A 27735-nucleotide genomic window follows, 5' to 3' on the forward strand; every position below is an offset into this window, starting at 1 on the left:
CATGTATTCCCCAGGGGAAAACTTCAACAGAAATTAGATTTTCTAAAATACATAAAACAAGATTAACCCCTTAATGACAAAGCCCGTACATGTACGGGCTCTAAATGCATTGCTTTCAATGGGTTTAGGGACCACCCATTGTCCTTAAGGGGTTAAGAAGTCTTAAGGCAGGAAAAGGCAACTTTGTGCAACCCATCTGCTGGGGGGTGTACATCTCCCATGATCCTCAGCCATCCACTGAGCACCCTAGGAGTTGTAGTAGCTCCTGGAGTGCAGGAAGGGGAATATGCCGGGTTTACATTAATTCAATTACTAAAGCGGTGCTCAGTCGCAGCTCCTGTGATGCGTACGGCTATAATTTGGATCGATAAAAATTAATAATGCATGATGATACCATTTGACTATTTTAAGACATTATGACCTGGTTGTACAATCCCAGAGTCAATTCAGATCCGTAGTATAAACAACGACTGCTGTGTTAAATGAGACACTTTACTTCTGGAGAAATTCACCTACTCCACATGGAAAAATCCAAAATCTAGTGGGATAAAGATCTACCCCATGGCTTTGGGACAAACACAAAATAAACTGCATAGATTGCAAGCTCCTAGGTACATTCCTAGTATCACCGTTACTGTATGCAATGCTCAGCTTCGTAAAAACAGTTTACGGGACACCTGACCTCATCACAGAGGTCCTGGTCCTGGTATTTGTGTGTCAGTTCCTACGGAATGTGCTGTAAAACAAGCAATCTTGTGATCTTCTGCACCTCATCTGCCGAGAAAATAAAATCCTGATCTTGTTTTAGATTTATTTTCTCTGAGGTTCATTAGTGAGCTTGTGGTTTGTAGTGGACTATATGGAAAATCCTAAAATGTGCATGTATGCAAGAGGTTAACACATTACCACCGAGCTCATCGGCTCCAACGTGTGCCGTGTTTACCGTGAAATGTTTATACACCAGGAGAGGGCAGTAAATCACACTGAACGCACACAGAATAAGCTGTAACCAAGAATAGCGCATTCACAAGCCAACATCTGGATTCCAACTCCCAGCATACTCAGCCAGCCACCATACCGTGAGGCATAGACCTAAGTATGGGTAGTGCAGGAGGTTGATGAGCTTGGGAGACACAAGCCCCTTTGTATTTCTATTCTGTTTGATTCTGTAGTTAAACGGCCAATTGGCCTTTTTTGATATAAATTCAGAAGTCAATGAAGCATATCATGCGCACATATACAGGATCTGTAGCACCTATAAAGTTAGCTAAATATATCCTTCTATGGCAACTTTTCTATAAACACTTAAATAATCACTAATACTTTACTAATTTTGCAGCAGCTGGTTCTTTTTATTATCTGATTGTTATGAAATTGTGATACTTTTATCTCTGGTAAACCTTTGTAGAAATTCCCCATTACATCTGTAGGAAGGCATTGAAAGGAACGTTAAATTCTGTCTGATAAAGAAAACACATCTGATGGTTATCATCAGTAACAAAGGATCTAATGATAGGGATATGTGCCTATGGCGTGTCTGTTCCGGGAACTAGTGGCTACTCACGTCCAGGGAAGCCTTCACACCTGCTTTTGGAAACATATTATTTCTCAATGAACCTTGTAATTAGTTCAGGCCGTGCAATATTGTCGCCAAAAATGTAATAGGCAGACAAGACACTTGTCCACAAGGGACAAGGTGGGGACTGCCAACTTTCTAACGGGGGTTTGGGTCGGTTTGCCCGATCCGGTCCTGTCCAACATACCAAGAGAGGCTGCAAAGAATAAGCACAGAAAGGGTAGCATCAAATGGCAAATGCTGTCTAAAGTGCGCACACCTCAGTAGCTATACATAGAATCTGTACTAAAACACACAAAATAATAAATGAAATCATCAAGTCAGAGGAGCCGGTAGGGCAACCACCTTCTTGTCCTCTCTTTCCCTGTTGATGCCATTTGTGTTCCTCCCTCTTATATCCAACATTTGATGGCTGCTGGAGCAAAGAAGGACCCTGAGGATTGCAAAGTCTCTGGCTGACACATCAGTGGTCAGGCACCTGTCCGAAGAAATGACGTCCCACCCAAAAGCTATGGTTTTACAGACAGACGACTAGAACAGGTTCCCGCTCACTTACTTTGAGTGCAGTAGAGCCCTGTCCAGCCGGGCGTGCATTTACACTCGCCATCATACGCGCTGCACTCCGCTTCATTGTGGCAATTACACGTGTGGATACAATCCGGGCCCCAGAGGCCTGGAGGACATTCTGCAAATAACACAAATAATAATTAACGCTGTGAAACTCCGTCTCATAACTGCTAACGTTGCTAATTGCTAAAAGGTCACTTTTGTTTTCGGTGTGCTGGCAGTCCCTTCTAGAGGCATGGCTAGACTTGGTGACCTATCCTTAGATGTTTAGGTAACTAAGTCGGTCATCTGAAAATGAATAACGTATTTGACGAATACAATCTAAAGAATAAACGCATTTCAGTATCAAAACATGTAACGAATTAATATTATCAGATAAAACATATATGTTCTATATGTTTTACATTGCAGTCTGACAGCCGGACATTGAACTCTCCACTGACCACATCATTTGATGAACCCACCCCGTATATATAAGGGGGTCCATCTTGACATATTTGGTGTCGTTACAATAATTAGTGTGATATAACAATACAAAATCATCATATTGTATGTTCTATAGGTTTTAATTGGCACTTACCATCAGAGCAGTCGCTGCCAATCCAGCCTGGGTAACACTGGCATGTTCCATCTATAGGGTTGCAGGTTGCATTGTTGCTACACGTACACATCTCTGTGCAGCTCCTTCCATATCTACCACTGGGGCAAACTGAGAGGTGGGGCAGATAGAAACCACATTAACGAGTACAGAGACAGATAGTCGTCATGATTGTCTATACGCAGGGTACAGCAATGTATAGCAGATATGAAACCCAGGCACTCTCTGTCTTTAGACACAAGGGGGCCTAGGGCAAGCTTTATGTATTTCAGACCCCACAAAGCCCACATGTATCGGAGTACAGGTCTGTGGAGAGTGGAGACCTACTGGCATTGCATCCCGCCGGTCACCAACAGGAGGCGTTACACTGGACATGACAAGTTACCCAAATATAGAAGTCAGCCTCGTACCTGACATGGGTGCCACAAAATCCTTCTCAATTTGTGGGGCATACAGCTTTCTGATTGGCAACTGTCCCTTTTGTCCTGCATTAAAGATTGCCTTGACCCTCTGGAGGGCAGCAGGGGTTTTCTCTTTACATGAAATATATATTATATCTAGAAAATTACACTAGGTATTCTAAGAAAATGTGTATAAATGTATATATTTTTTTTAACTTATGCTGCCTTATTATAAAGAGAAGGTAAAATACCTGAAGTGATACAGACATAAAGACCGAGGAATAATAGATTTGCCTACGCTAGGAAGGGACATTCCTGCCCCACAGAGATTTTGGAATGAACATTGTTCCATTTACCTACCGGCTCTTCAGTGAAGTAAGTATAGTTCATCTACAATTATCAAGAGCGTCAGATATGCATTTGTTTTAATTTGTTAGAATCTTATACTCATTTAAATTCACTAATTAAATTGACTAAAAGTTCTCCAATCCAGGAGACCTATTCTGGGTGAATTCTGAGGGTAAAGACAGGGATCCATACAAAGCCATTATTATAAGACAAGAAACAGCTATGTATCACTAACAAATCCAGAATTTGCTACAAAAACAAAAGAAATAGCCGGCGGCAGAATGAAACTCTTCACTGTCATAAAGTGGTGTCGTTTACCCATACTCTCTCTAATTCCATTTTCGAAAGGTTTTAAAACATCATTTTTTTTAGGAAGGCTATAATAGATTGCATGGAAGGAGTTATTTCAGCAATGAGGAATGGGAGGGGGCAGACATGTATTATCAGAAAACAGAATCCCACAAGAAAACATCAGAAAAATGCCACTGTGATAAAGCCTTATCTCTGCACAGAGCGTCCAATCACACAGACACATAATCCGCTCACTATGTGACAGCGACATCGCCCCCCCCAACGCACGGCGCACGGCTGAATCGTAGACACCTGGACCCCCACCATATTTATCTGATAAGAACCCCTCCCCTCTGAAAAGCTGTTTTTTCTATTTTGATTTTGGCTTCCAAGGAAACAGGGTTCTGGGTAATGAAGAAGCGCCTGGTAGCGGCGATAAAGCTCCAATATAGTATCGCCCGTATCGCTCAGGGTGCCGTATCTGGATTCCGATACGACCAGGAAAGGCACAACTACTGGGGTGACACCTTGTCCTTGAGAAGTCCAGAGTAAGGGCAATCTTTGAGATTGGGTCAACATTTAAATGTCACACTGCACCTTTAACCATTTGTGTGCATAAAGTTAAATCAGTTTCACACTTTCTTTCATAGGACGTTGGGAAGCACGTGTTAGAAAAAAAGGGGAAAAAAGACCAAGGTCCCCTACATATTTGGTATATTATAAATTGAATGTAATAATAATAACAAATGAAAAAGGACCTCTGAATAAATTATTATCCACAATGCAAGAGATGTCTGTGAGATTCTTAACTGGTAAAAAAACAGGAACAAAAGTGCTCCTCTTATTAACATTTTGGAAAGAGAAGGACTAAAGAATCCTGCTGGCAATAAGCCCAGGCAAGTGAATCTACAGTAATAGGTGAAACAATCTCCTACTAAATTTTGCAACATTGTAACAAGTTGAGCAATAACATTTTCATGTGACTTTTATCAATAAAGATTGGCAGAAGATTGATAGATGTAGTATAAAGAGTTTGCAATGCTGCCAAAGAATAAAAGGTAGTTATTCAATAACAATTGCAATGTTGTTACAAGATAAAAGGTGATTCATTAATAAAGCTTGCGATATTGGCATCTGTTTAATGAACTATGCCAATTAAAGGGTTAAAGTGTCTCTAGAGTGAACAGAACATGTATTTCTGACCAAATTAAGAGGTTTCCGGAAAGGGACCATTCTGTTATAGGAGGTCAGATAATGAGTGTGACCAGTAGCTGAATTGCATTGATCTGTCTAATTTAACTAATGCACCAATTAACTGAAATAAACAAAGAAGGTAAACATTGGAAACATAATGAAATAATATGAGATAAGAAAATCATTTTGTGTAGAAGAACACAGATAGGAAATGTTTTTCATTTTGGCTTCTGGCTTTTAGTTAATGAACAGATGGTGATTTACCTGCTGAATTCCAGAATACTAATATGTCCAATCCGTCGCTCATAGTATCTTAGGTTTTAGTAAGTTTGATCCTGCGATTGTGGTGCTGAATACATTATTGTTATAGATGCTTGCTGCTAATCCAGATTCTATATACCCTATCAGAGGTTAGGATTGTTAGAGTTCACAGAGCTCACCTTGGTTGCAGAGCGGCCCGTAAAATCCTGGCAAGCAATCGCAGTGGCCTGTGACGTGGTGACACGGCCCATTACAATGAACACACTGGGGGCATATCTGGCTGCAGCCATGTCCATAAAATCCAGGAGAACAAACTGAAAAAAGACAGACAAGGAGTCAGCCTAAAATGCGGGAAACAATGCTGCGCATGTACGATACCGGATCCGGATCAGAATAGGGTCACCACAGCGACATGTTTTCCAGTAAACTCAACCGTAAATGTATACATGCCACATGCCCTAGAGCAGCACTTTACTGGTCAGAAACATGTGAGATGTATGTCCGGGGAAAAATGGCGGATGGGGTCATTCTATTAGTTGCAGGCAGTGTATAAGCAATAAGCTAACTGTAAAGACACAAAGCCAGAGAATGTGCCAAAAGGACCCAGACAATGTCGGTGGAGCTACTGCTGCCAGTTACACTTATGGGTTCTGTGATAATACTATGTTTCAGTATGCATTAGCAGAGCTGCACATCGTATAATCATATGGACAGGACCAGTAAGAACAGCAGGACAATGTTCTTAGAAGTAAATGTGACAGGCAGCAGTCCGCAGACCTTATGTTCTGTGTGTAAGGCAGAGGCAGGCGCAGATACAGTTCATCAGATGCATCGCTGATCAACACTGACATCTACAGGGACCTTTCTGCTCACAACAGCTCTGCACTTGGTCTCCACCATGAGATACGTTATAACAAGAAGTGTAATTGCACTTTCCCGCGGTATCTGCTTATCAGTCATTTTCAAGCACTGGAAATGGGTCATTCATAAAAAAAGTCATGTTTGACAAAGAGGACTCCTTCAGTCTCACTATAAACTAGTGAGAGAGACCAAGTTATATTTTGTTTAACGCAGATCGCCCTGGCCCACGTTTTCTACTAGGAGTCTGGCTGCTTCGGAGAAACAAGAACGTAAGCATTGCTTATACTTTGACTTTCTTACTTCTTTGGCACAAGGCTCCCCGATACCCTGGAGCACACTCGCAGCTCCCATCTTCTGGTGAGCATGATCCTCCGTTCTCGCAGTGACACGTCATTGAGCAGTTAGGTCCCCAACGTCCCTGCGCACACACATTGTCACAGTGAACACCTGCAGACAGAGCAGCAAAGACACCGTCACAGTGGACATCGGCTAAAAGACAAAAGCCCTGTCAACAGATCTGCGCCATGGTGGACACCTACAAAGTCCAATGCTTTGGTTTGGACTAGCCGAGCATCATTACAGTTGTCTAAATGTTGCGTGTTGAACAAACGGGCATATCCGAAAATGGGCAGAAAAGACAAAAATGTCATCATGTAAGAAAACACCGTTTTACCTATACATAATTGCATATCCCCTACCTGATGGAACTAGTTAAAGTCACTGAACCTCAGCATGTATATTCATATTGTGTTAATAGGACAGAGAATGGTAAAACATTCCTCTGAACAGATCCCCTACCCCATCATCCCCCCCACCCCCCGGTTTGCAGCATTTCCTAGCGTTATCTCGCAGGTCCACACTCCTCCGCATAATGGGATAAACACAAGGGGAGAGACCTCAGGCAGAGTGGATTAACGTGTTACTCGGGAGATGCGCACCCCCCACACCCCCATCGGAGCAGAACAGGTACCGCATTGTAATTACTGAGGCTTCAATCCGTTCGGCAGCTGAAAGTTTAAGGATTACTGCGAGTGAGTGGAAATCATTACACAGACTCGGAGACTTCTTCCCCTGACTTGCGTTACTTGCTGATTTTGTGTAAATTGTCAGTGTTAATGCAGAAATATTGCAGAGCCAGGAAATTTATAGCAAGCTGGCGCAGACCCCTTAATTATTAATGTGCTGAATGTCCCCACAAGAAGCGTACCTTTACCCCATCTCGGAATCACATTCCCTTCAACATCAATACAGAAGATTTAGTATTGGAGCATGCGCAATATGTAGATAGGTGGACTCTGGGGAATTACAACATCCACAGAAAAGCAATAGAGCGCCGCTTCCCCCCGCCGAGATATTTACAATTTATTGGTGTGCTAATTAAAATAATTAACTGGGGACAAAAATCTATTTTTTACGACCATGGCTTATGGCATAGCCATGATTGCCCACTTTCGGTGTAAGGCATGGAGGCTGAAAACTTACATTTCAAAGTTCTCTCGCCCCTGGAGTTTCCTTATCAGCTTTCAACAAATGAAGTATTGTAGAAAAAAAAAAAATGTAAAAAAATGAAAGAAAATATTCTAGAGACTTATCTTGCGTCGATAGAGCAGGAACCAAAAAACGAACGTAGGGGGATAATCCGAGGGTAGCCTTAATCCTGCAGTGCCTTGCTACCTTATCTAGCCCAGAACAATTCTGCATATTCTTATACTGCTGTTTCTCAGCAACCTTGTATAAACTATATTATCTCGTAGTACCCAGGCAGTCCAGAAATGTTTAATCAGAGCCCTCCAGCTGTTGCCGGATACAAAATTCCACCAGCCTCAGGCTGAGGATGATGTGAGCTGCAGTCAGGCAGGTGCTGACAGGGTTGGGGCTGCCTGAGAGCCTTCATTAGCACGTGTTATCATAAAGAGGGTGCAATCTGATCACGGAAGGAGAGGTCACCATCGTGACCTTGCAGAAGCCCCCAACTGGACTTCAGCTGCTTTAGACTGTAAATTCTGGTTGCGCGGGGACTTTTCTCGAGCATTCTGCACTTTACACATCACTAGGCCTACACAGTCAAAGGAAGAAAAGACAGATGGGAGCGGAGATTATGAAGACATTTAGAACAAGAGCGGGGCAGACAGACAGGTCTATAGAAATGCGCGGCAGATGCACAGACACATACACCTAGTATAATTAGCTGCTATCTCCCATCCCCAGAGACTCCCACTGACAGCTTCATTGTAGAGAAGGTGTCGAGTCTTTGCACTGACGCCGCACTAGTTCATCAGCACAGTAAAGGAAGAAGCGGCGTCTTTAAACTCGCACGCCGGACCCAGAGGGAGATGGGACTATCTGTGCGTTCCCGTATTAATGGTGCTGGAGGGCAGGCGGGGGGCAGCTTTGCATGTGAGTGACAGCACTGATGTGACCAAACTCTTCTATCTGTGCGGCTCGCAGGCGGCTTATCGGAGATGGGCGCAGCACTGCTTCATCTCTCTGTCACTCCGCGCCAGCCACGCAAGGCTGAGAGTGACAGCGTGTTTGTGTAGAATCCGCAAACCTTCTCTGCTCCATAGTGGAACCGCAGCATGTATGTATAGGATTTTCAATCCCCTACAGCTAAATTAGCACCGTCACACTTAGTGATAGATTTTTACAGTGCACTCTATCCATACCATAATTATATAGCAATGATAACATCTCTGTCTGTCATTTTAGCCTTCAAATATTGCATATTCTAACTAGTGTATAATATGGCTGTAAGTGTATTTTTAGATATACATCATAGTTTCCGTACATTATTTATATTGACACCTGCCAAATTCTCAGCTCCTAAGCAAAATCTGGGAATTTCCTGCTGCAACCGTTTCATTTTGCATGGCTGGCTGGCTGAGAGTGATGAGACTCACTGGCTCGTGCACACTTTTCAGTAAGGCACGGCCGATGACTCTTAGGTATGAGACCTGGACAAGATTCCTTCAGATGCCTCAAATACAGACGGGCAACGTCATAATGCAGCGAGATATGGCCAGCAGAATACTAGCTCGTGTCTTGTATTAGCGGTGGCAACAAGAATAATAATAGAATGGCTTATTGTTATTATGTAGTCCTGTTTGGTTCTGGGGACACAATTGCTTATCCAAAAATCAAGAAACCATAATTAAAACGATGTATGCCATGCATTACAATACATAAAGTGCACTGCTTATAAAAATAGGTTTTAGGATCTCTGAAACGAAGAAGGAAAAAGACCCATACAATGCACTAGATGATTCAATATCTAGAGAATACAGAAAAGAAAAGCAACATCATGAATATATACAGTGCGCAAAACGTTTTTGAAAATATAGAATATTCTTTGACCAGGAGCGTCTACCAAAAGAACTGGAATCCCATTAAGAAAGGCGGGTAGGTTTTGTTCTCAAAGGCGTCTGGCTTTTCAGGAAGATGGTAAAGCGGGCAGATTGGGTGACCCAGTTGGTTGTAACCTGTTCTAGCTGTATCTGGAGTGACAGGTGTAGCCGTGCTACCTGCTGCCATATGCTTTATATACTTTTATGTTCCCCGTCCCTCTGGGGGTCAGTAATCTCCGCTCGCACCAGCCTTGCTGCCTCTGGCTCTCACACCAATCAGCGCGGAGCAGACGGAGAGCTGTGTGTTTGTTAAGCTGATAATATCTATTTAATTTACTGCACAATACAGCTCAGCCCCTGGCTGTGTGCTTTTCTCGGATTGTATGGAAGAAAATACACAGCCACGCGGGGGACAAAGTCAAGCAACGGCCCGCAGTGCGTATTTTGCACTAACCAAGAGACGATGCACAAATCCAGCTTCAAACTCTTAGCACCTAGCGGTCAAATTCATTTAGTTTAGCGATCCAAAGACCCAAACTTCAGACACCACTGGAATGCAAATTGCTCTGCACAATGCTCTGCAGCCGGCTTGCCACGCGCCTGGCGGCTGTGATACGCACTGTATTAAACACACCTCTGTATAACACGTATCCTGTTCTGCCACCTGTTGGAAACTTTGGGTAATTAAAAGAACTTTTTTTCACCAGTAATTGGATATTCCACAACATTTTTTTTTAGAATGGTCCCCACACCTAAGAAGTCTTTAAATATTAGAAAAAGTTCTCAAGTGTTTTAATGTGATATTATTCACAACTAGCTGTGGCGGTTTAAAAGGAGATCAAATGACCTTGGAACAAGAGGTCAAAGGTGTGTTACAATGAAAATGTATTAAAAAATATCTTAAAAACTACTAAACCATTTTAAGTGTTGTTCACGTTGATTAGTGTATGTTCTTGATCTATATATGTGACATATCTACTTGTGTTCTTTTCTGCTTGCTTCATATAAATATTCTTTTTTTATTTTAATACATTTAAATGTCTGTAACATGTAACATGTGGTTCAGAGAGATATTCATTTGTCTGCCGGTTGGTCATTTACTTTGTGAGCCCTGGATTGTACCTGTCCACCCGGCAAGACAGCGACATTGACCGCTGACTGTGTCGCATCCGTCCGCATGGCTGCAATCGCATTGTTCTGCGCAGTCCAGACCATACGTGCCATCCTGGGAGAGAAGAGAAAAGACCAAAGTAGAGCCATATGTTGTAGCTCAGTGGCAGGAGAAGCAGTCTATGTTAAATACAGATGGAATGGCTTCTACTATTTCATAAACAGGTTAGGGACATATTTTCTGAAAAATACATCTAATAGAACATTCATAATTTTCATAGAAAATGAGCAGTATTCTTTTTTTATACAACAACAATAATTGGCGGTTTGAAAAACCACAAATTGGCAGAGACACAATTTCTTCTGCATACATACTGCAACACAGCATCCGCTAATACTCCAGCGGTGGTCTACAAACAAATACAGACTGCATGTTTATTTAATCCATTCATGACGAGGGCATTTCACATCCTAAAGACTTTGAGATTATAACAGGACACACCAGCTGTGTCCTCCCTTTAAATGTTTGTGCTGTCCCATTTCCAAATACATGGAAGGATTCTGCAGAATCCCCCCACATGTGTCTGCCCCCCCAGCCTAATGCTGTGCAAATCTCCCCGCGGGTGATTTACTTGCCTCCAGTCAGCTCAAGCGCGGGCTTGGTGAAGGCTCTGTGAGGGGGTTCTGTTCAGACCGCTATTTGCATGTGTGGAAAGCGATCCCATTGATTTCAACTCAATCACTTTCCTGCCACTGATTGGCTGCTTCAAACAACCAATCAGTGAAAAGAATACTCTGCCATGGAGAAAAAGGGCAGCAGCAGGGCTGCGTCTTCTATGCAAGGTTAGTGCTTTAATACAGCTTTTTCCCTTCTTGAAGCCTTTCTGCATCATAACAAACAGCCTGCATACTAGAAATTCATGCGGACCACTACAACTCTGGCCTCCGACAGTTATAAATCCCCCCACACTTTACTTTAAACCTCTTTTACTCCTTTCCCTTCAGTGATAGGCATGATATTACCGTATTTGCTCGATTATAAGACGACCCTGATTATAAGACGACCCCCCAAAATCTGAATATTAACTTAGGAAAAAAAAGAAAAAGCCTGAATATAAGACGACCCCAAAGGAAAAAAGTTTTACCAGTAAATGTTAATTCATGTAAACTATTTTTTTTAATAAAAGCTATGATTGAGAAAAAGATTTTTTTTGTTTTTATTTCTTGTATTTTCCAACCTGTCCCCCAGTTACGCACATCTGCCCCCAGGCTTGCCACACCAATATGGCACTGTGGCCCATGATATGCCTTTTAACCCTCTATATGCCACTGTGCCCCATGGTATGCCTTTTGACCCCCTATGTGCCACTCTGCCTCCAGAAATGCCTTATACCCCTATATCCCATTCTGGCATTTAGGGGGTTAAAATGCATATTATGGGGCAGAGTGGCATATAGGGAGGTATAAGGCATTCCAGGAGGCAGAGTGGCATTAAGGGAGTTAAAAGGCATTATATAGAGCACTCTGCCTCCAGAAATGCCTTATACCCCTATATGCCACTCTGCCATTTAGGGGGTTAAAAGGCATATTATGGGGCAGAGTGGCATATAGGGAGGTATAAGGCATTTCAGGAGGCAGAGTGCTCTATTAAATGCCCCCTTAACGCCACTCCAGAAATGCCCTATGCCCCCATGTAACACACACACACCCTATACCCCCATTTAACTAACTAACACACACGCACACACACACACACACACACACACACACACTCTCTCTCTCTCTCTCCCCCCTCTCTCACCCCCCTTCCCCCCCTCTCCCCCCTCTCTTACCGGTGATTCCAGCCGGGGCAGCGGGTTGACGTCGCCTTCTGCTGCAGCCGGAAGGAGGTGTAGCTAGTAGCGGGGGTTTGTATGCGTCCGTCGCGTATACTTTCCCCGGCTGTCAGAGATCAGAGTTCCCCGCACCGGTGCGGGGAACTCTGATCTCTGACAGTCGGGGAAGGTGTATGCGACGGACGCAGACAACCCCCGCTGCTAGCCACACCTCCTTCCGGCTGCAGCGGACGTTGTCTACGCGGATCGCGTAGACGTCAACCCACTGCCCCGGCAACACAGCAGGAAACACCGGTAAGTGTGTGTATGATGGGGGGGGGGAGGGTGAGACAGGAGGATCCAGGTCCCCTGCAGCGGTGCGGGGGATCTGGATCTTAGTCTCCTAATCAGACCTCTATTTGAGGTCTGATTAGAAGACGACCCCGATTAGAAGACGAGGGGTATTTTTCAGAGCATTTGCTCTGAAAAAAACCTCGTCTTATAATCGAGCAAATACGGTACTAATCCTGCATTCATTTGCAAAAGCTGAGTAGACTGAACTAGAAATAGGAAACATTTTTAGGATATGGTTGTATTTTAGACGGCAGTCTTCTAATATTTTAACACTCCGCCACCCCTTTTTTTTAACCGTTTATCTGCATGTCATCTGACTCATATTTTCTAAGAACGGAAACCTCCTCCATCACCCGATGTAAACTCAGTTCTTCCCCAGCCTCGCCATGTCTAACACATTATTGTTCAAAAGTAAAGTTCTTGAACTGTGAGTGGATAACCATGAGCTATGCCAAGGTTTTAGTTTTAGAGAAGTGAAAATGTTGACAGTGATCGCTCCACTCCACAGCACATACCGGGCACGGCTGGTCACAGATATCCCCCATCCAGCCTGCGGCACAGGTACATCTCCCATCCACAGGGCTGCAGGAGGCATCATTCAGACAGGTACAGGTTTGATTGCAATCCAGACCCCAAATTCCACTAGGGCATGGGATGGAACAGTCTATCCCCAGCCAACCTAGAAAGAGCGATCAAATATATACGTAGAAATATTTACAAATACAAATCGTTAATAATAATAATATATGATCGTAATACTTGCTATTTAGCAGTGCATGTCTTTTGATTTAATAAACTACCTGTAAATCTATGCATAACATACACATGAGTGCACGCTAAGAAAGAAAACGTTCTTGTACTGGAAATAAACCGGAAAGCGGTACATAGGAAAGATGGCACGCTGCGGATTTGCACGCTCGGTGATAAGTGAAGTGTCATGGTTTGGGGTTGACTACACAATTACTTGCTAATCACAGCAGTCTGCTGCAGGGTGTGCACTGTCAGTGTCAGGCAGTAACTGTATATTCCAGCGACGGTTACGTTTCTTCCCATTCACTCATGTGGGAGGACAATACAATGTAAAATACCAAGGGCTTTTTAAGTCACTACATTTAGATGACAGCTGAATGATTAATCAGTGTCCCAGATCCCAACCCCGTCCACACGTCAAAGAAGATTTTCTTTGTCCAGCCTTACCTTCTCTGCACACGCAAGACCCATCCACAGGGGAGCAGAGGGCCGCGTTCTTGCAGTTACACTGTGACAAGCAATTAGCTCCAAATGTTCCCGATGGACAGGATGCTGAGCAATCATATCCCTGAAAAAAGAGCAAAATAATGGATTATACAGGAATCCTTATACAAGTTGCTGGCTTTCATTCTGATGAACGGTTTCATTCTGTTTTTCGCACACCTGTGCTCAAGGCACCGCATCTGGCTAGCTTTAAACACTACCAGTGTCTCTGGGCATTCAGTAGTTATCATCATAGATCCGCACGGCTTGTAAGGGGAACTTGAAGATGAAATTTATAAATCACAAATCTTTATTTACATGCTCCATTCGTCACTTTATTCAATTCAAAAGATTCATCTTAAAATGTATGTCAACACAAATATTTCCCCTAATTAAATTCCAAGAAATTGGTCATCTTAGATTTATCACACAGTTTGGGAACAGTTTGGGTGTTACATAAGGTCTTTCCATTATGGGGCTTTGGTCTAATATTGTTGTATGATTTCCCATCTTGACTATTGGAACACTCTTTTGGTTCCCATTCCTTGAACAACACTATTCTTCTGCGTCCCCACTCTGTGAAGCCCACCACTGGCTCCCTCTTACCTTAAGATTTAGATTTAAAATCCTTGGACTAACATATAAGGCCCTCCATAACACTGCTCCTCCATTCATTTATCCCATCATAACAAAATACTCCCCTACTTTACGTTCTTCCCATGGGTTAAGGCTCTCCTCCTCACTTATCACCTCTTTCTTTTCCCGTCTACAAGATTTAACTCGGGCTGCCCCCAAACCTCTGGAATCTACTCCCAAAGAACCTTCAGCTTTCACCCTCTCTCCCAACATTCAAGAAACATCTAAAAACCCACTTCTTCAGTGAAGCATACCAGCTAGAGCTTACCTGCCACTAATACAACCCCACACTACCTCTTATGTTTCTCCTCACCCCACTCCCTTTAGATTGTAACCAGGCCCCTCTCTACCTAATGCATTGGTTTGTCTTAGTCTGTCAATTCTTGTCTTGTCATATACCCTGAGTAAATGTACTGTAAATAAATTGTTGGCGCTATATAACAAAAAAATAATAATAGTATATTTATTTCTGTCACTGATATATCACCACGGGGATGATTTTCAAATCATACATAATAATAATACTGGCTTCTGAATGCACTTCTTGTAAGACAGGGGTTAACGCCATGAAAATACGGGCAGCCGAGTGAAGGTGGAATCATTCCAGGTGTGGAGCTCGCAAAATATGCTGGACTTCCCAATTATAGACACCAGAAGCGGAGGAGGGAGATCACTGTGTTCCCCTGATTACTCATGCAGACGCAGTAATTAACATTTTGAACCTGATTAGGAGGGTGACCTGAGAGACGAGGGTTCTGAAGAGATATAATGGCCTTCTGTCAGCAAAATAACAGAGACTACGAGAATCTCCGCAATAATGCAGCATCAAATGCAGATGCTGGTCCAGGAAGTGGAAGAGCTTTCAGCCATGGCAACCTTCTTCATTTCTCCTGACCCTACAGTGTTTAATTCTCAAAGCTGAATTATATCTTCAATAGCCACTATGTTAACATTAACAAATGATCTTTTAGATTGCTCACTTAATCCTTTGACGGTCTCACAATACGATCGTGTTTAAATGGCTACAAGAGGGTCTTTTACATTTGTACTTTTTATTTCCGCTCCACCGCTTTACAAATTCTGAATGGTTCTTACCTGCGTATGGCAAGGTCAGCTAATCATTAAAGTGCTTTTAAGTGTAAGCAAACGATTTACTAAAGAAATAGCTGGACCAAGAATAGCTCAAGATAAACATCTCCACCAGGTCCTACACTAGCCCAGACCAAAGAGGGTCTCAATTAACTCAATGGACATAAGCTGCTCTACAGACTTAATCCACTTGAAATTAATGGAGAATTGTGGCAGCCAATGAAATTGAGGAGTTGCTCAGCAAACGGTGAATTTACCCCGCCACTGAACCTTGATTTCTGGTCTTATCGACAGACCCTATGGAGTAGTTAATACTATTACAGGCCATAAGGTTTTGTTAATGGGAAGGAACCCAGCACTGAACGTTCTATCTTCTGTATTCTATCAGAGGCAACGTGACCGCACTGTATCTACTCCCTGGTAAAGAGGGCAGAGGTTAAAGGCATTAACATCACTCATTTGAAGTTTGTTTTATAAGCCTCCTCAGGCTGTATTGTGGTTCCCAAAGGCTTCATCTCTATGCTCTGCATGACTACCCTGTTATTTTTCATTAACTGCCAAGAACATTTCTTAATTCAGCAGTGTTGCGGGTGGTTTATTAAACTGAGTGTTTAACGGCACGGCGTGAAAGACGGAGGCCAATCGACCACTGAACTGTGATGTTAACAGCCACGGCCCTGGGGACACAGCTTTACTAACCTGAGGACTGCACCTACATGTAGACCACAGTGCTGTGTACACGTCAACAGAACTGCAGTGCAATCGCATCACACGTCCAACTTTAAAACTGATAGAACTAGAATGGCATGGAATCAAACTAACATAGTAATATGTTCTTTTCTCTTGCCAACACTTGTTCTTTTGCATTTCAATTTCCAGCTTTTCCTATGATAATTTGGTATAATATCCCTCGCGTTGAGGCATTTGATGTTACTCTAGCAAAACACATGGGATGGCTAACACATTTTAGCTCACCTGACAAAGCACTTTCAGCACAGTGGGTCTAAGATATTAACTCTGAATCGGCAAAACGGCTCAATGCGCTCCAAAAACATTACATTATGTAGATTCAAAGTGGAGTTTAAATGCGCTAATTCCAAGTCTGCGTGTTCTAAAGTACTGTGTAGAACGCATTAACTGACAATTAGAAATATCGCTCCTATGTGTTCTTCTAGATTTTAAGCTTGTTTCCGCAGGGGCCATTTGAATTGTTATATTATGCAGTAAATAATAATAATCTTCACCAATCTTGATGGTTTACTCCTATTGGAAAATAGCAAAATAGAGGATCGCTTTCTGCCTGCTCTAGTTTCATAGACCTGTTGTCAGACGTCAAGCTAGAGACAATGTAATGTTTCTGGCCTGAGCTCTGCTTAAATACTGATGGACAAAGCTTCCAACTTTGTCTATAATACCCTTTCCCCATACTGACCCCACTCTATTAAAAACTGCTTGAAATGCCATCAGCAAACTTTCTGCCTCTTTTACTCCTTTGACATCCTAACCCCGCTGCCTGCCCGGCGCCCGGGACTGCATGTCCCGGGCGTCGGGCGCTAGACCGCGAATATAGGCTGCACCCCCACTTTAAAGACTTAAAGTGGGGGGGGGAAGTGCGGCCTATATTCGAGCCAATACGGTAACTCACAAGCTGTTTGGGGCAAAGGTGCCACTCACAAGCTGTTTAGGGCAAATGTAGCAAAGTGGGACATGTTGCTTGGTGAAGTTGGGGAAGCACCAGGTCCCTGTGGTTTCTAATTACAACCCTGGTTGTGACGACCCAAAGAATGGCTGCTGTGGGCCCCTAGGGTAATCCTGGGTCCTGGCCAGCCGTCCCTTTTACCCTTGTAGGCGTAAGCTCACCAAATGTTCACAGATGTCTTCTAAATGACACAGGAAGCATGTGAATCCTATATTTGAGCTGCAACTCTAACCTAATTGTCCTAAAAATGGACTACACTGTCAACCCAGCATTAGTCTGCCAAAAATCAGCACTACTTTCCCCAAAAACAATGCAAATCAGGAAACTGAGGAGTTAATTTTAAGCTGTGTGAAAGGATGTCCTTGCAGCCACAGATAGTCTTGTGATCTCACTGCCTCCTTCAGCCCCCCCCTTTAATGATGCAGTATATATGAGATCACAGCTTTCCCAAGGTTGGCTAATTACTCCCTACGGAGATCATTACCAAAATCCAACTCAGGGCAACATGGTAGCCAAGCTCAGCACTGGCAGCAGTATGCCTGGCTCTGTGAAATGACCACTGATTGCAAGAGACAGAGCGCTATAAACCAATGAGTTCTTAAATGGGCCGCCACCTAATTAAACTTCAATTTTGAATGTAAAATCTGTTCATATGCTATGTTAACATTCAAACATTCTATACGGCGATTTGGTCAAGCCAGTCTCCACTAGGATTTTATGGATTAAAGCAGGAGTTTGTGAGTGACTGCAGCACGCTCAACATTTTCACGATGCAATATGAAGGGCTGGGATAACCCGTATAATGTACTGTTCAATCAGTGAGGTGACACTGACATTATTCAGTATGCAGGATCACCTCAGCTGTTTGTACAGGAGAAACTCGTTGAGGCTGGCCCTTCACAATGTATAGTGATATCAGGGAGCTGGAGCATAGAATCTTCTGCAAACCTGCATCGAGTACTAACTTTACATGTAAGGGTTTGTCCACTGGGCAAATGCAATGCATGTCTTCCTGAAAAATAGAAATTACATATAAAAAAAAAAAACGAGAGGATCCAGAAACTATGAGGGTCAATAGGAGACCATGAACTGATGTCACATACAGCCACATGACATATGGCAGAAATGCATATTATTATTATTATCTGTTATTTATATAGCATATGTTTTTATTTAATAAAATATTTCAGGCTTTGGCCATTCACATAAGCCTCCAACTATTCTGTTTTAACCATCAGCTTTATAGTATTACATAAAGGTTTAAAAAGCCATTAATTAAGAGCCCAATAAGGGAAGGAGAAGGTCAACTTCATGCCGTCATATATCATCCTGACTACAGAAAAGTCAGGAATGATTTAATAGATATATGTGGTTCTGTATTTACAATGTCGTACTTAGAATGTTATGTTATATATACACATACACATACACATACATACACATACATGCTACCGTTCAAATGTTTGGGGTCACTTAGAAATGTCTTTGGTTTTAAAAAAGAAAAGCACATTTTGGTCATTAAAATAACATGAAATGGATCATAAATCCAGTGTAGACGTTGTTAGAGTTGTGAATGGATATTGTAGCTGGAAATTTAATGGAATATCTTCATGGGTGTACAGAGGTCCTTTATCACTCCCATCGCTCCTGTGTTCCAATGGCACGTTGTGTTCGCTAACAGCTAGAAATTTCCTTGCTTTCCATGAAAACCGCAAATGGACTTCAAACGTTTGAACGGTAGTTACAGTAGTTACAGGTGATGGCATCTATTTATGTGCCGTCTATTTTGGTTTCTTTCTACTGCCAGAGATAGCAGCTGGGTGGCAGAGGTTGCCCGAGGGCCGGCACAGCATGGTGGGAATTCTAATCCACACCATCTGGATGGCCATACCTGCTCTATGACTTGGTTGGGTAATATAGTGTTGATCAGAATATATCAGTATTTCACATTCAGGTGTCTTGCACGGGCCACACTCTAAAGAATTCATCAGAACCCGGCTTTTATAAACGATCCAGCGGAGATCAGTGTGTGATTCAGAAACGCTCAACCTGTGTAAAGCTAAATCTGCGTCGTATTGATCTTTTTTCGTGTGGATAAAGCAGGTTTTGACCTGTCTGACAGATGAAAATGTTCCAATAAGTTTGTTATGTTTGCTGTACTTTTAGCTATTTATGGTATAGCGGGTAAGCGTGTGTGTGTGAGTGTGTGGTGAGTGTGTGGTGAGTAGGCCATATTGTAAAATGGGAGATATCCACCATAGTTCCTACGACACCATTAAGACATTGATAGTCAACTTGCATCTCTTAAGAAATTGAACTAAAATTCCCAAAATGCTCAAGAAACAACACAAGAATTGGGAACAGCTGGGGATTTTTGGGGTAAATACTGTTGCCTGTGCATGCAGTAATCACACTATATCAGCTAATCATTGGGGGAGCTAAAGCTCGACTACATATGCTGCTGTTTGCCAACACCAGAGCTAAAGACAAAGAAAAGTTTCCATTTTAATGTTTTTGCTACCAAAAATTGGCCTAAAAACAAAGAGCTCTGAAATGTACCCCAAATTAGCCCATTTCACTTTGTGAGTCTTCTGGTCTACGTACCATAGTCTGGACGAGGTACTATACCGGGATGTATTTGTATATACATCCCCCTTCTGCGTGTCTTTGCCACCAGCTGATGTACAAACCCTGATTCCTAGATACTAACCTGGAGACGTCAGAGTTTAACCCCGGCTTGTGCAGCTGCCAAAATACAAGGCCGCATTTACTCAGCACCAAAAGACGCTGGCTTAGAAACGCATACAAATGAGAAGGTGAATTGAAATGCCACTTGAGGACGGCTTCAAACAAATGAAGTGATATTTCCAGCGTTATTGGTATAAAGTTACTGCAGAAACACTTTCTGTACACATTACTGCTTACAGCGACATTAGTATAACAATGGGCATATGTGCTACTGAGACACCGGAATATGTTTTGAGCATAAAAATGTAAAAAATAGTGTAAGTATTGTCCAAGACGAGAGAAGAGGTATAAAGCTATTTTAAAAATGGCTCCCCATGTTCTAGAATTCCCACGATCCTCTGTCTTTGTAAAAGTGCAATAATAGCCACGAATCAGCAAACTGCATTCCACAGAGTTAGAACATGATTATTCATTAAATTTGATATAAAACAGGAATGGCACCCCGTCTTCACCCCTTTATTTTTCCGTGACGTGCCCGGACCGGCAATTGTCATCAAGGGGTTAAATATGACAAACTGTTGTTTGTATCCAGATACGGTAGTACTGAAAGAGTTAAAATCTGGTCATTCATATGAGCTTCCCCATTAAAGGGGGTCTTACCATGTTTTGGAGGAGTGCACGCCTGCATCAGTTTTCAGATATGTCTGGGGGATTACTTTTATAGTATGCCCCCTATAGCAAATTAGCTTCGTGAGGGCCTATGCTTTCATCCATGCATAAAAAAAAGCCAGGCTCCAAGGCTGCTCCGGCCTCAGATGAACACGTCTAGGTCCGAAATATGTCACCAAACCCACCTCCAGCATGTACCTGCTTACTAATAAACAGTGTCCCCACGTAGAGTGACCTATCAATACATGTAATAATCCAACACCGTCAATTAATCGTGCCTGCATGTAAATCCACAGAAACAGTTTTAGTTAATTTTATTATATGGAGTGTGGTCAGGTACCATCTTCGCTGAATGGTGCATTTGTAATGTATAATGGACATGGAACGGTTAAGGGGACTGCTCAGCAGAGCAAATCTTTTACTTCTCTCATGTGGCACCTGTAGCAGTGACCCTGCCAGCTCCAGCGGGTATACCTAATGAAGATATACACACATACTCGCAGAACACGCTGCTGGGCAGGAATCTGAGCACACATCACCGGACCACTGCCCACATTCTACTGCCGGACCCGAAGGGGGTCACACGCGATAAACAGCAGCCATCCATCAGACGCTTACACATCACTAGATCCTACCCTACCAGGCAGAGTCCTTACTCACAAATGAGACACAAGTATCGACATATTATATTCTATTGGGTTATAGTATACAGCGCTATACATATGGGGGCATAGCATCAATTATTTTTGCATAGAATAGGCAGGATGGGGCTACAATTGAAGAAGAGAAAAAAGCTGTTACTCTTCCTTGCAGTGATGCAGCCCTTGATGAGCGCTAGTAATAATGTGTAACTACGGTATATTAATATGTGCGTGTCGCTATGACCACTAAACACCAGCACTATCACAAATGATTTCCCTTTTGGGGTAAATTTGCCAGCCTGTCACTTGGGTGCTGCTTAACAATATGACTTATTGAATTCATACATTTAGAGAGAGATCGGTAGAATCCGACATTCTCATAGTATCTGTTAATGATCCATACTTTCTATTTCTTTGCAACCACTGATAAAAGATAGTTTATGGATAACTAGGGAGCTATAAATTGCAAACTCAGCCATATAAGCATGTTCATTTCAATTGAGAAGAGGTCCTAAACTCGGAGTAACACTGAGAATGTACACTACTGCACTTGTAAGAGTATTTAAAGATATATATATATATGATCAAACAACATTTTGATCATTTATTCTCTTAAATTTTAGCAAACTGGAGCAAAGCGATGTTTTGCCCTCTTGTGTGCATCTTTTGGTTCTTGGAACAAGTCCTGCCAGCTTGTTATGTTAAAGCATTTCCTTAATGAGCTCGGAAGCTCTGATGTTTGCATTTCATTATATCCATAGTTTTGATCCCGACATAAGAACCAGATGAAATTAAGGAAAACAAGGAAATTGGGATATAGATCCATCTACACATCACTTTTGGATCACGTTTTATATGTCGAGCTAACGTTCTGTACACCCAACTGATCCACTTAGTAGAAGTTGGTTTTAATTGATTTCACTGTAACCTTTTTAACCAATTAAGGTGTAGACATGACATTTAACCAAGCTCAATGGGTGCAAATTATGGCAGAGTTCAATCAAGCTCCATTCCCATTGAATTCAATATGGTACCCGCTCGGCAGTCTAACTCAAGAGGACTTGCTAAAAATGAGTTTCTGTCCTATTAAACTGGCTGCGGCAGCAGTAATCTCCGAAAAATCTCTCCAAGGGACTTCCTTGGGTTAGCACAATCATTAAAGGGGTAAACTCCAACCAACTTGGTGCTTACGATTGCAAAGAGATAAATATATAGGCTGTCATTTATTTTACTTTACATTTTTAGTATGTGTATGTTATTACAAAAACCGTGACCAACATGATGACGTTATTGTATCACTCTGCATATGTTACTGTATAACAGAGAGTAACCACAGCTCTCTGCTCTGCATGCCGATGTCTACTAGTCAGTCCTGTTATATGACATTGCATGATATGTCATCGCATTATGTATTTATGTATGTGCCCTGAAGCCCTATGAGGTTATATAAACAGGTCCCTGCGTTACATGAATGCTAGATGAACACGTTCCAGGAAATTAATAATGAACTATATATCCACAATGGGAGGGAATGCAGAAGGATCCAAAACCTACAGAATACTACTTCCCCGGGCAGCTGGATGGGGATATGTGTGGCCTTTGCCCAAATCCAATTAGGAAGGGTTGCAATGCAATGAGGATGTGAAGAAGCTGCCAAGCATCTGCCGGTTGGGTGGGGGCAGCATGAGTGACGGGTCACAGGGATTAGCGGGCAGCTGTACACATGACCTATTGGAAATAAATCAGGGAGATAAAAGCCTCATTAACGAGGCGCAGGGACATTGATTAGGGCCGGTTAAAGGCCACAGGCATACTGACGGGAATCAGATGAAGCAGTTCATTTGAAGGGAGGGGATAGCAATAAGAAGAGCATGCAACAGGGAAATGCAGAGGAAAAGAGCATAGAACTGGAACCATGAATGCAGCAGGACAGATGGAACAAAGCACCGCGTGTGGGACTCAAATCCTGCATTTTAAATCAACCCATGTAATTATGGTTATAGGCTGAAATACACAGTATATACTGATAAACAGTTTATGTACAGCATGAGAATATATCTCCCCTGTTGTCCAGTTGCTGATTGTTTCAGGTTGCGCTCGCACTGTTTAATATTGCCGCCTTTTTAGTGTTTTGTGTGCTCGAGGGCGCCACGCGCCACTTAGTTACGCCCCCCTCTTTGCGCGTCTTGCGCTCGCAACTGCCTCCCGCTGCGCTAAGGGCGGGAAGTTGCCCTATAAATAGAGCGTTCCTGAGGTACACCTTACCTGCGGCGAACCGCACCCAGCCTCTCACCCAATTATTTATCTGTATATTTATTTATGTCGTGGCTTTTATTGAGTTAAGATTTCCCCTTTTTAAGAAAAATTAAAAAAAAAGAGAGTAAAGAAGGGGTGAACCAGTGGCGTATTGTGCTGTCCTGGCTTTAGGGCGGATGGCATTGAAAGGGTTAAATTATGATTGCACTCTGGGGCTTGGGTCAGGAGTGTTTTTTATGGTTACAAAGTTTCAAGGTTATGTGTGTAAATTGTTGATTACATTGTAAGCTAAATAAAAGACCACGGCCTGTTTATCCAATCTGAAGTTGTCAGGTGTCTTTATTTGTTACTGTTTTAATTGTGGTGTGTGTTAATATTTGTCAATGTCTGGTTTATATCCCTTACAATCACATGTCGATTGGCAGCCTTGGTAATGGGTAAGATGTGGAGAAGAGGACTTTATAACAGGTAACTGATTAGATCATTCTGGCTCCGTAACGTCTCAGTCCCTACTGCATTAATGTTACCTTAATATATGTCAAAAGATTACAATGAAAGATAAACAATAAGCACAAGTTAAAAGTAGTCTGAGTGAATTAACTTAGTTTTGCTAACTGTGATGGTGACAGTTTGTCTTAGTGTGTCAGCTCTAGCTTTGTCATACCGATATATGTATCGTAAGAAGCGATGTGTACATTGACGCTACACTGTACAAAAAAATTATAATAATGATAATAATATTAATAATATTAAAAATAACGGCTCCAACCAACTTCAATGGGAGCTCAAATCACAAACTCCTGAGCTGCTTCGATGGGGTATTGTGCACAAGGAGGAATGATACTTACATTCAGGACATGAGAAGATAAGAACTGAGAGTTTCATTCTCTAACCCCAATAAAGAGTAAATGATTGCATCGATTCTTATCAGATTAAATGCACTGAAGTCAATGCTATAAGGACTGCACTCCAAATTCTACAAGTGGTAAGGGCTGGAGCGCTCCTCTAAGAAACAAAGAGTGCCGAGGAACATAGCGTGACGGCACAGAGATATAGATAAAGACATAGAGGAATTATGTGATAACTAATAACAGAACTACAGGTTGGGTAGACAATACTTCTACTTCTGGAGACTTCTTTATTCATCAGGGACGGATTACTCATTGCTCAAAGCATTTTTTATAAGCTTTTCCAGTTAAATCGTAGTGAGTAAATAGCATAGGAAAGAAGATATATGTTGGAAATACAGAGAAAGACATCAGAATGATGTATGCAAGAGACAGATGTAAGTAACGGGCAACGGACAGGATAAAGATGTCTGTGATAGAACACGGGACAGCAGAACGAGACAGGAGACTAATATTACTAACACAGCGCGGGGCGGCAGATATGTAAGTAACAGAGGATGGCACGAGAAACCGATGTCGGTAATAGGGAACAGCACAGGAGACAAATGCTCGTAATAAGGAGCAGGACAGCAGAGAGAAGCTAGAACAAGGTAATCACACAGTACAGAGACAGAGATTACTATCCAGAGTGATTGTCCCACTAGATCTGGACGTACGTCAGGTTGTGCCTGATCCTGTTCTACAAAAGGAGTTTCTGTGTGTGTTGTTGTACACGTGATACGCTTTTCACTAACCCCCTGATTTGATTCTCCCTTTAGTTTTAAACACATACATGCACTACAGGGTCTTTTAAGATGTTTCTACTGCTATGGCAACAAAATATTTCAACCTATCAGTGCCCTATCCTTAGGTCACATGGCCATGGCTAGAATTTACACAGGGATGTTTCAAATCCTTTATTTTGTCTTGTTTAGAAATGTAATCTATTCAGTTGAGTAGACAGAAGAACACCTTTAACCCATAGAGTATGAATGTTATAGTTTTCTTTTCTCTCCTGTACTTTTGTAGTTAGTTAGTAATGTATGTCGGTGGTGTTATAAGTCTCTTGATTTAAAGGTACGCATAAGGCCTGCACTCTATTCTGTGTCTGGGTTAATGAAAGCGTTTCCATTAGTACGTATATATTTCCAAATGGTACGCCCGTTCTTACAAGGGTTCTCCTCACCTTTTGGAGTCAAATTGTTATGTTATGTCCTGTTTACTCTTTGTACATCTCTGAGGAATATGATGGTGCTATATAAAACAATCTTGGCAGGAACCATGTAACTTTCCACTCAGGAAATACGCGGGAATTCCAAATATCTTGTATAGAGATGTAGCCTTGCCATCTAACAATAATATAAAGCAATGTCCTAAAATAATGTGTAATAATATAACAGTATATGCACAGGAATATTATATTATACCGTTATATCTCACACGAGGTTCAATAACCAACCATATACAACACCCCAGCCGGGCAAGTCAGCTGTGGCTATAAGTATATCCCTCCAGGCTCATCAAGATTGTCCGTCAGGCTTCAGACATACAACACGCCATGAGACGATGCAGCATGTTCATACTTTCTTTCATTCTTAAATGTTTCTTGTGCTGACACTATCCATGCTCAATAATCATACTAGACGTGATTGAAAGTTGCATCGCCAGAATAAAAAAAAATGCCCCCCCCCGATATGGTGGCTAAGGCTGATAGGCATTGTAGTCCAACAACAACTAGATGCCCTCCGTGGGCCAGCTATGTATGGCAGTATTGTGTGTGACAGATGTTAGGAGAAGTATAAATGTGCGTGGGGGTGATAGCCAGCACAGCCTGTCCCCGCTCCCGAGACTCTCTCGCAGTACGGTGGCATTTGAACTCTGTGGGCAGATATAATGTATTTTCTGCAGTTACAGCATTTTCCGAGCCAGCAGCTGAGCTTAGCAAATAAACACGAGTGTCCTGCACTCTGGACTTGTTACGATTTAAAAGAGGAGGGGGGCAGAGTCCTTACAAGAACTAATGAGGCTGCATTACGTGGGGGGGTGCATAGAAACACACAGCTCATTTATTTTTAAGTGACAGTGTCTGCTGCATTGTGACTCAGGAAGCCAAGAGCTTACAATCTAAATTTATGTGATGATACCGCTCTGTATAACAAATCTCCCCTTTAACCATTTACGCTTCTGGAAATTCTACACTATATCAAACTGCATTATTAAGGGGTTAAAGGGCCCTCTGATCACCTTGCTATACAAGGACACCATGGACATTTTGTAGAGGGTACATTTACAGATAAATGAGAATATTTCAGAGAGCTCTATAGGAGGAGAAATTATTGAATGCTTACATGTTGCCCATCTAATTAGAGAATTCAGACCTTATCGTATTCATTTAAACCCTCACCAGGACATCTGCAGATTACTAAATTATGAAGTCAAAGCAGGTTAATTATCGAATGTCTTATCTCCACTCCGAAACCAACAGGAGAAAAAAGGATTAAAAATAAACTAAAAAAAAATGGTGATAGAAATATTTAAGAAATAAAGTCCTTCTTTACTAAAGTCTGATCATGGTCACAGCGGACGCTTATGGAAGAAATATCCCAGACCAGTTCTAACTGGGATGAAAAAAGTTAAGGGAACCACAGGGGTCATTTAACTCGGGACACATAAAAACGCATCATGTAGGACAGCAATGCTCAAAGAATGCCACGTAGGGTACAATTTCTATATGTATGCCTTGATAAGGGAGACCTAGCTAAAGGACCATGATCATTAGTGAACATAACTAAACTTTCAGCCAATGTTCACATCCTTCCTTGTTCGCAAGCTACAACTCTCATGCCCCTCATCCAACCCATTGTGACCACCCCTTGTGGTCTGCTGGAGAGGTTTGCATTGGTTGTGTTCGGTGTTTAAATATTGTTAACTCGAGATGTTCTGCATTTTCAGTTTTCTGCCGTATTATGCAGTGATTTTGATTATGCTGCTGGATACATGGAGGAAACAGCGTGCAGAGAAAGCAGGTTCTGGTCCACAGAGCATGCAGTCTAATAAACAAAGAGCGTATATAATCACCGCAAGTGGAAAGTATTAATATCAAAATAAGTATATATATATATATATACCCTCGCAATGTATTGCTGCAACCCATCAATGTACTCTTCCAATATTAACAAGACAATAATTGCTCTAAATAGGACTCAAATACACGTGGA

At 42.2% G+C, this 27735-nt stretch overlaps 1 protein-coding gene across 2 annotated transcripts in view; it reads right to left on the minus strand.

Moving 5' to 3' along the window:
* Positions 1 to 27735, minus strand: part of MEGF11 (multiple EGF like domains 11) — a 106638-nt gene that overhangs the window by 19709 nt on the left and 59194 nt on the right. For both annotated transcript variants that reach the window (XM_053462327.1, XM_053462328.1), the window contains 7 exons: positions 13917 to 14037; positions 13235 to 13398; positions 10564 to 10666; positions 6398 to 6544; positions 5416 to 5550; positions 2724 to 2852; positions 2133 to 2261 (listed from right to left, as the gene is read on the minus strand). In XM_053462327.1, coding sequence (XP_053318302.1) covers positions 2133 to 2261; positions 2724 to 2852; positions 5416 to 5550; positions 6398 to 6544; positions 10564 to 10666; positions 13235 to 13398; positions 13917 to 14037 — 928 coding nt within the window. The remainder of the gene's footprint in view (positions 1 to 2132; positions 2262 to 2723; positions 2853 to 5415; positions 5551 to 6397; positions 6545 to 10563; positions 10667 to 13234; positions 13399 to 13916; positions 14038 to 27735) is intronic.

The sequence above is a fragment of the Spea bombifrons genome, chromosome 4 (genome assembly GCF_027358695.1).
Source record: "Spea bombifrons isolate aSpeBom1 chromosome 4, aSpeBom1.2.pri, whole genome shotgun sequence".
Taxonomy (NCBI): Eukaryota; Metazoa; Chordata; class Amphibia; order Anura; family Pelobatidae; genus Spea; species Spea bombifrons.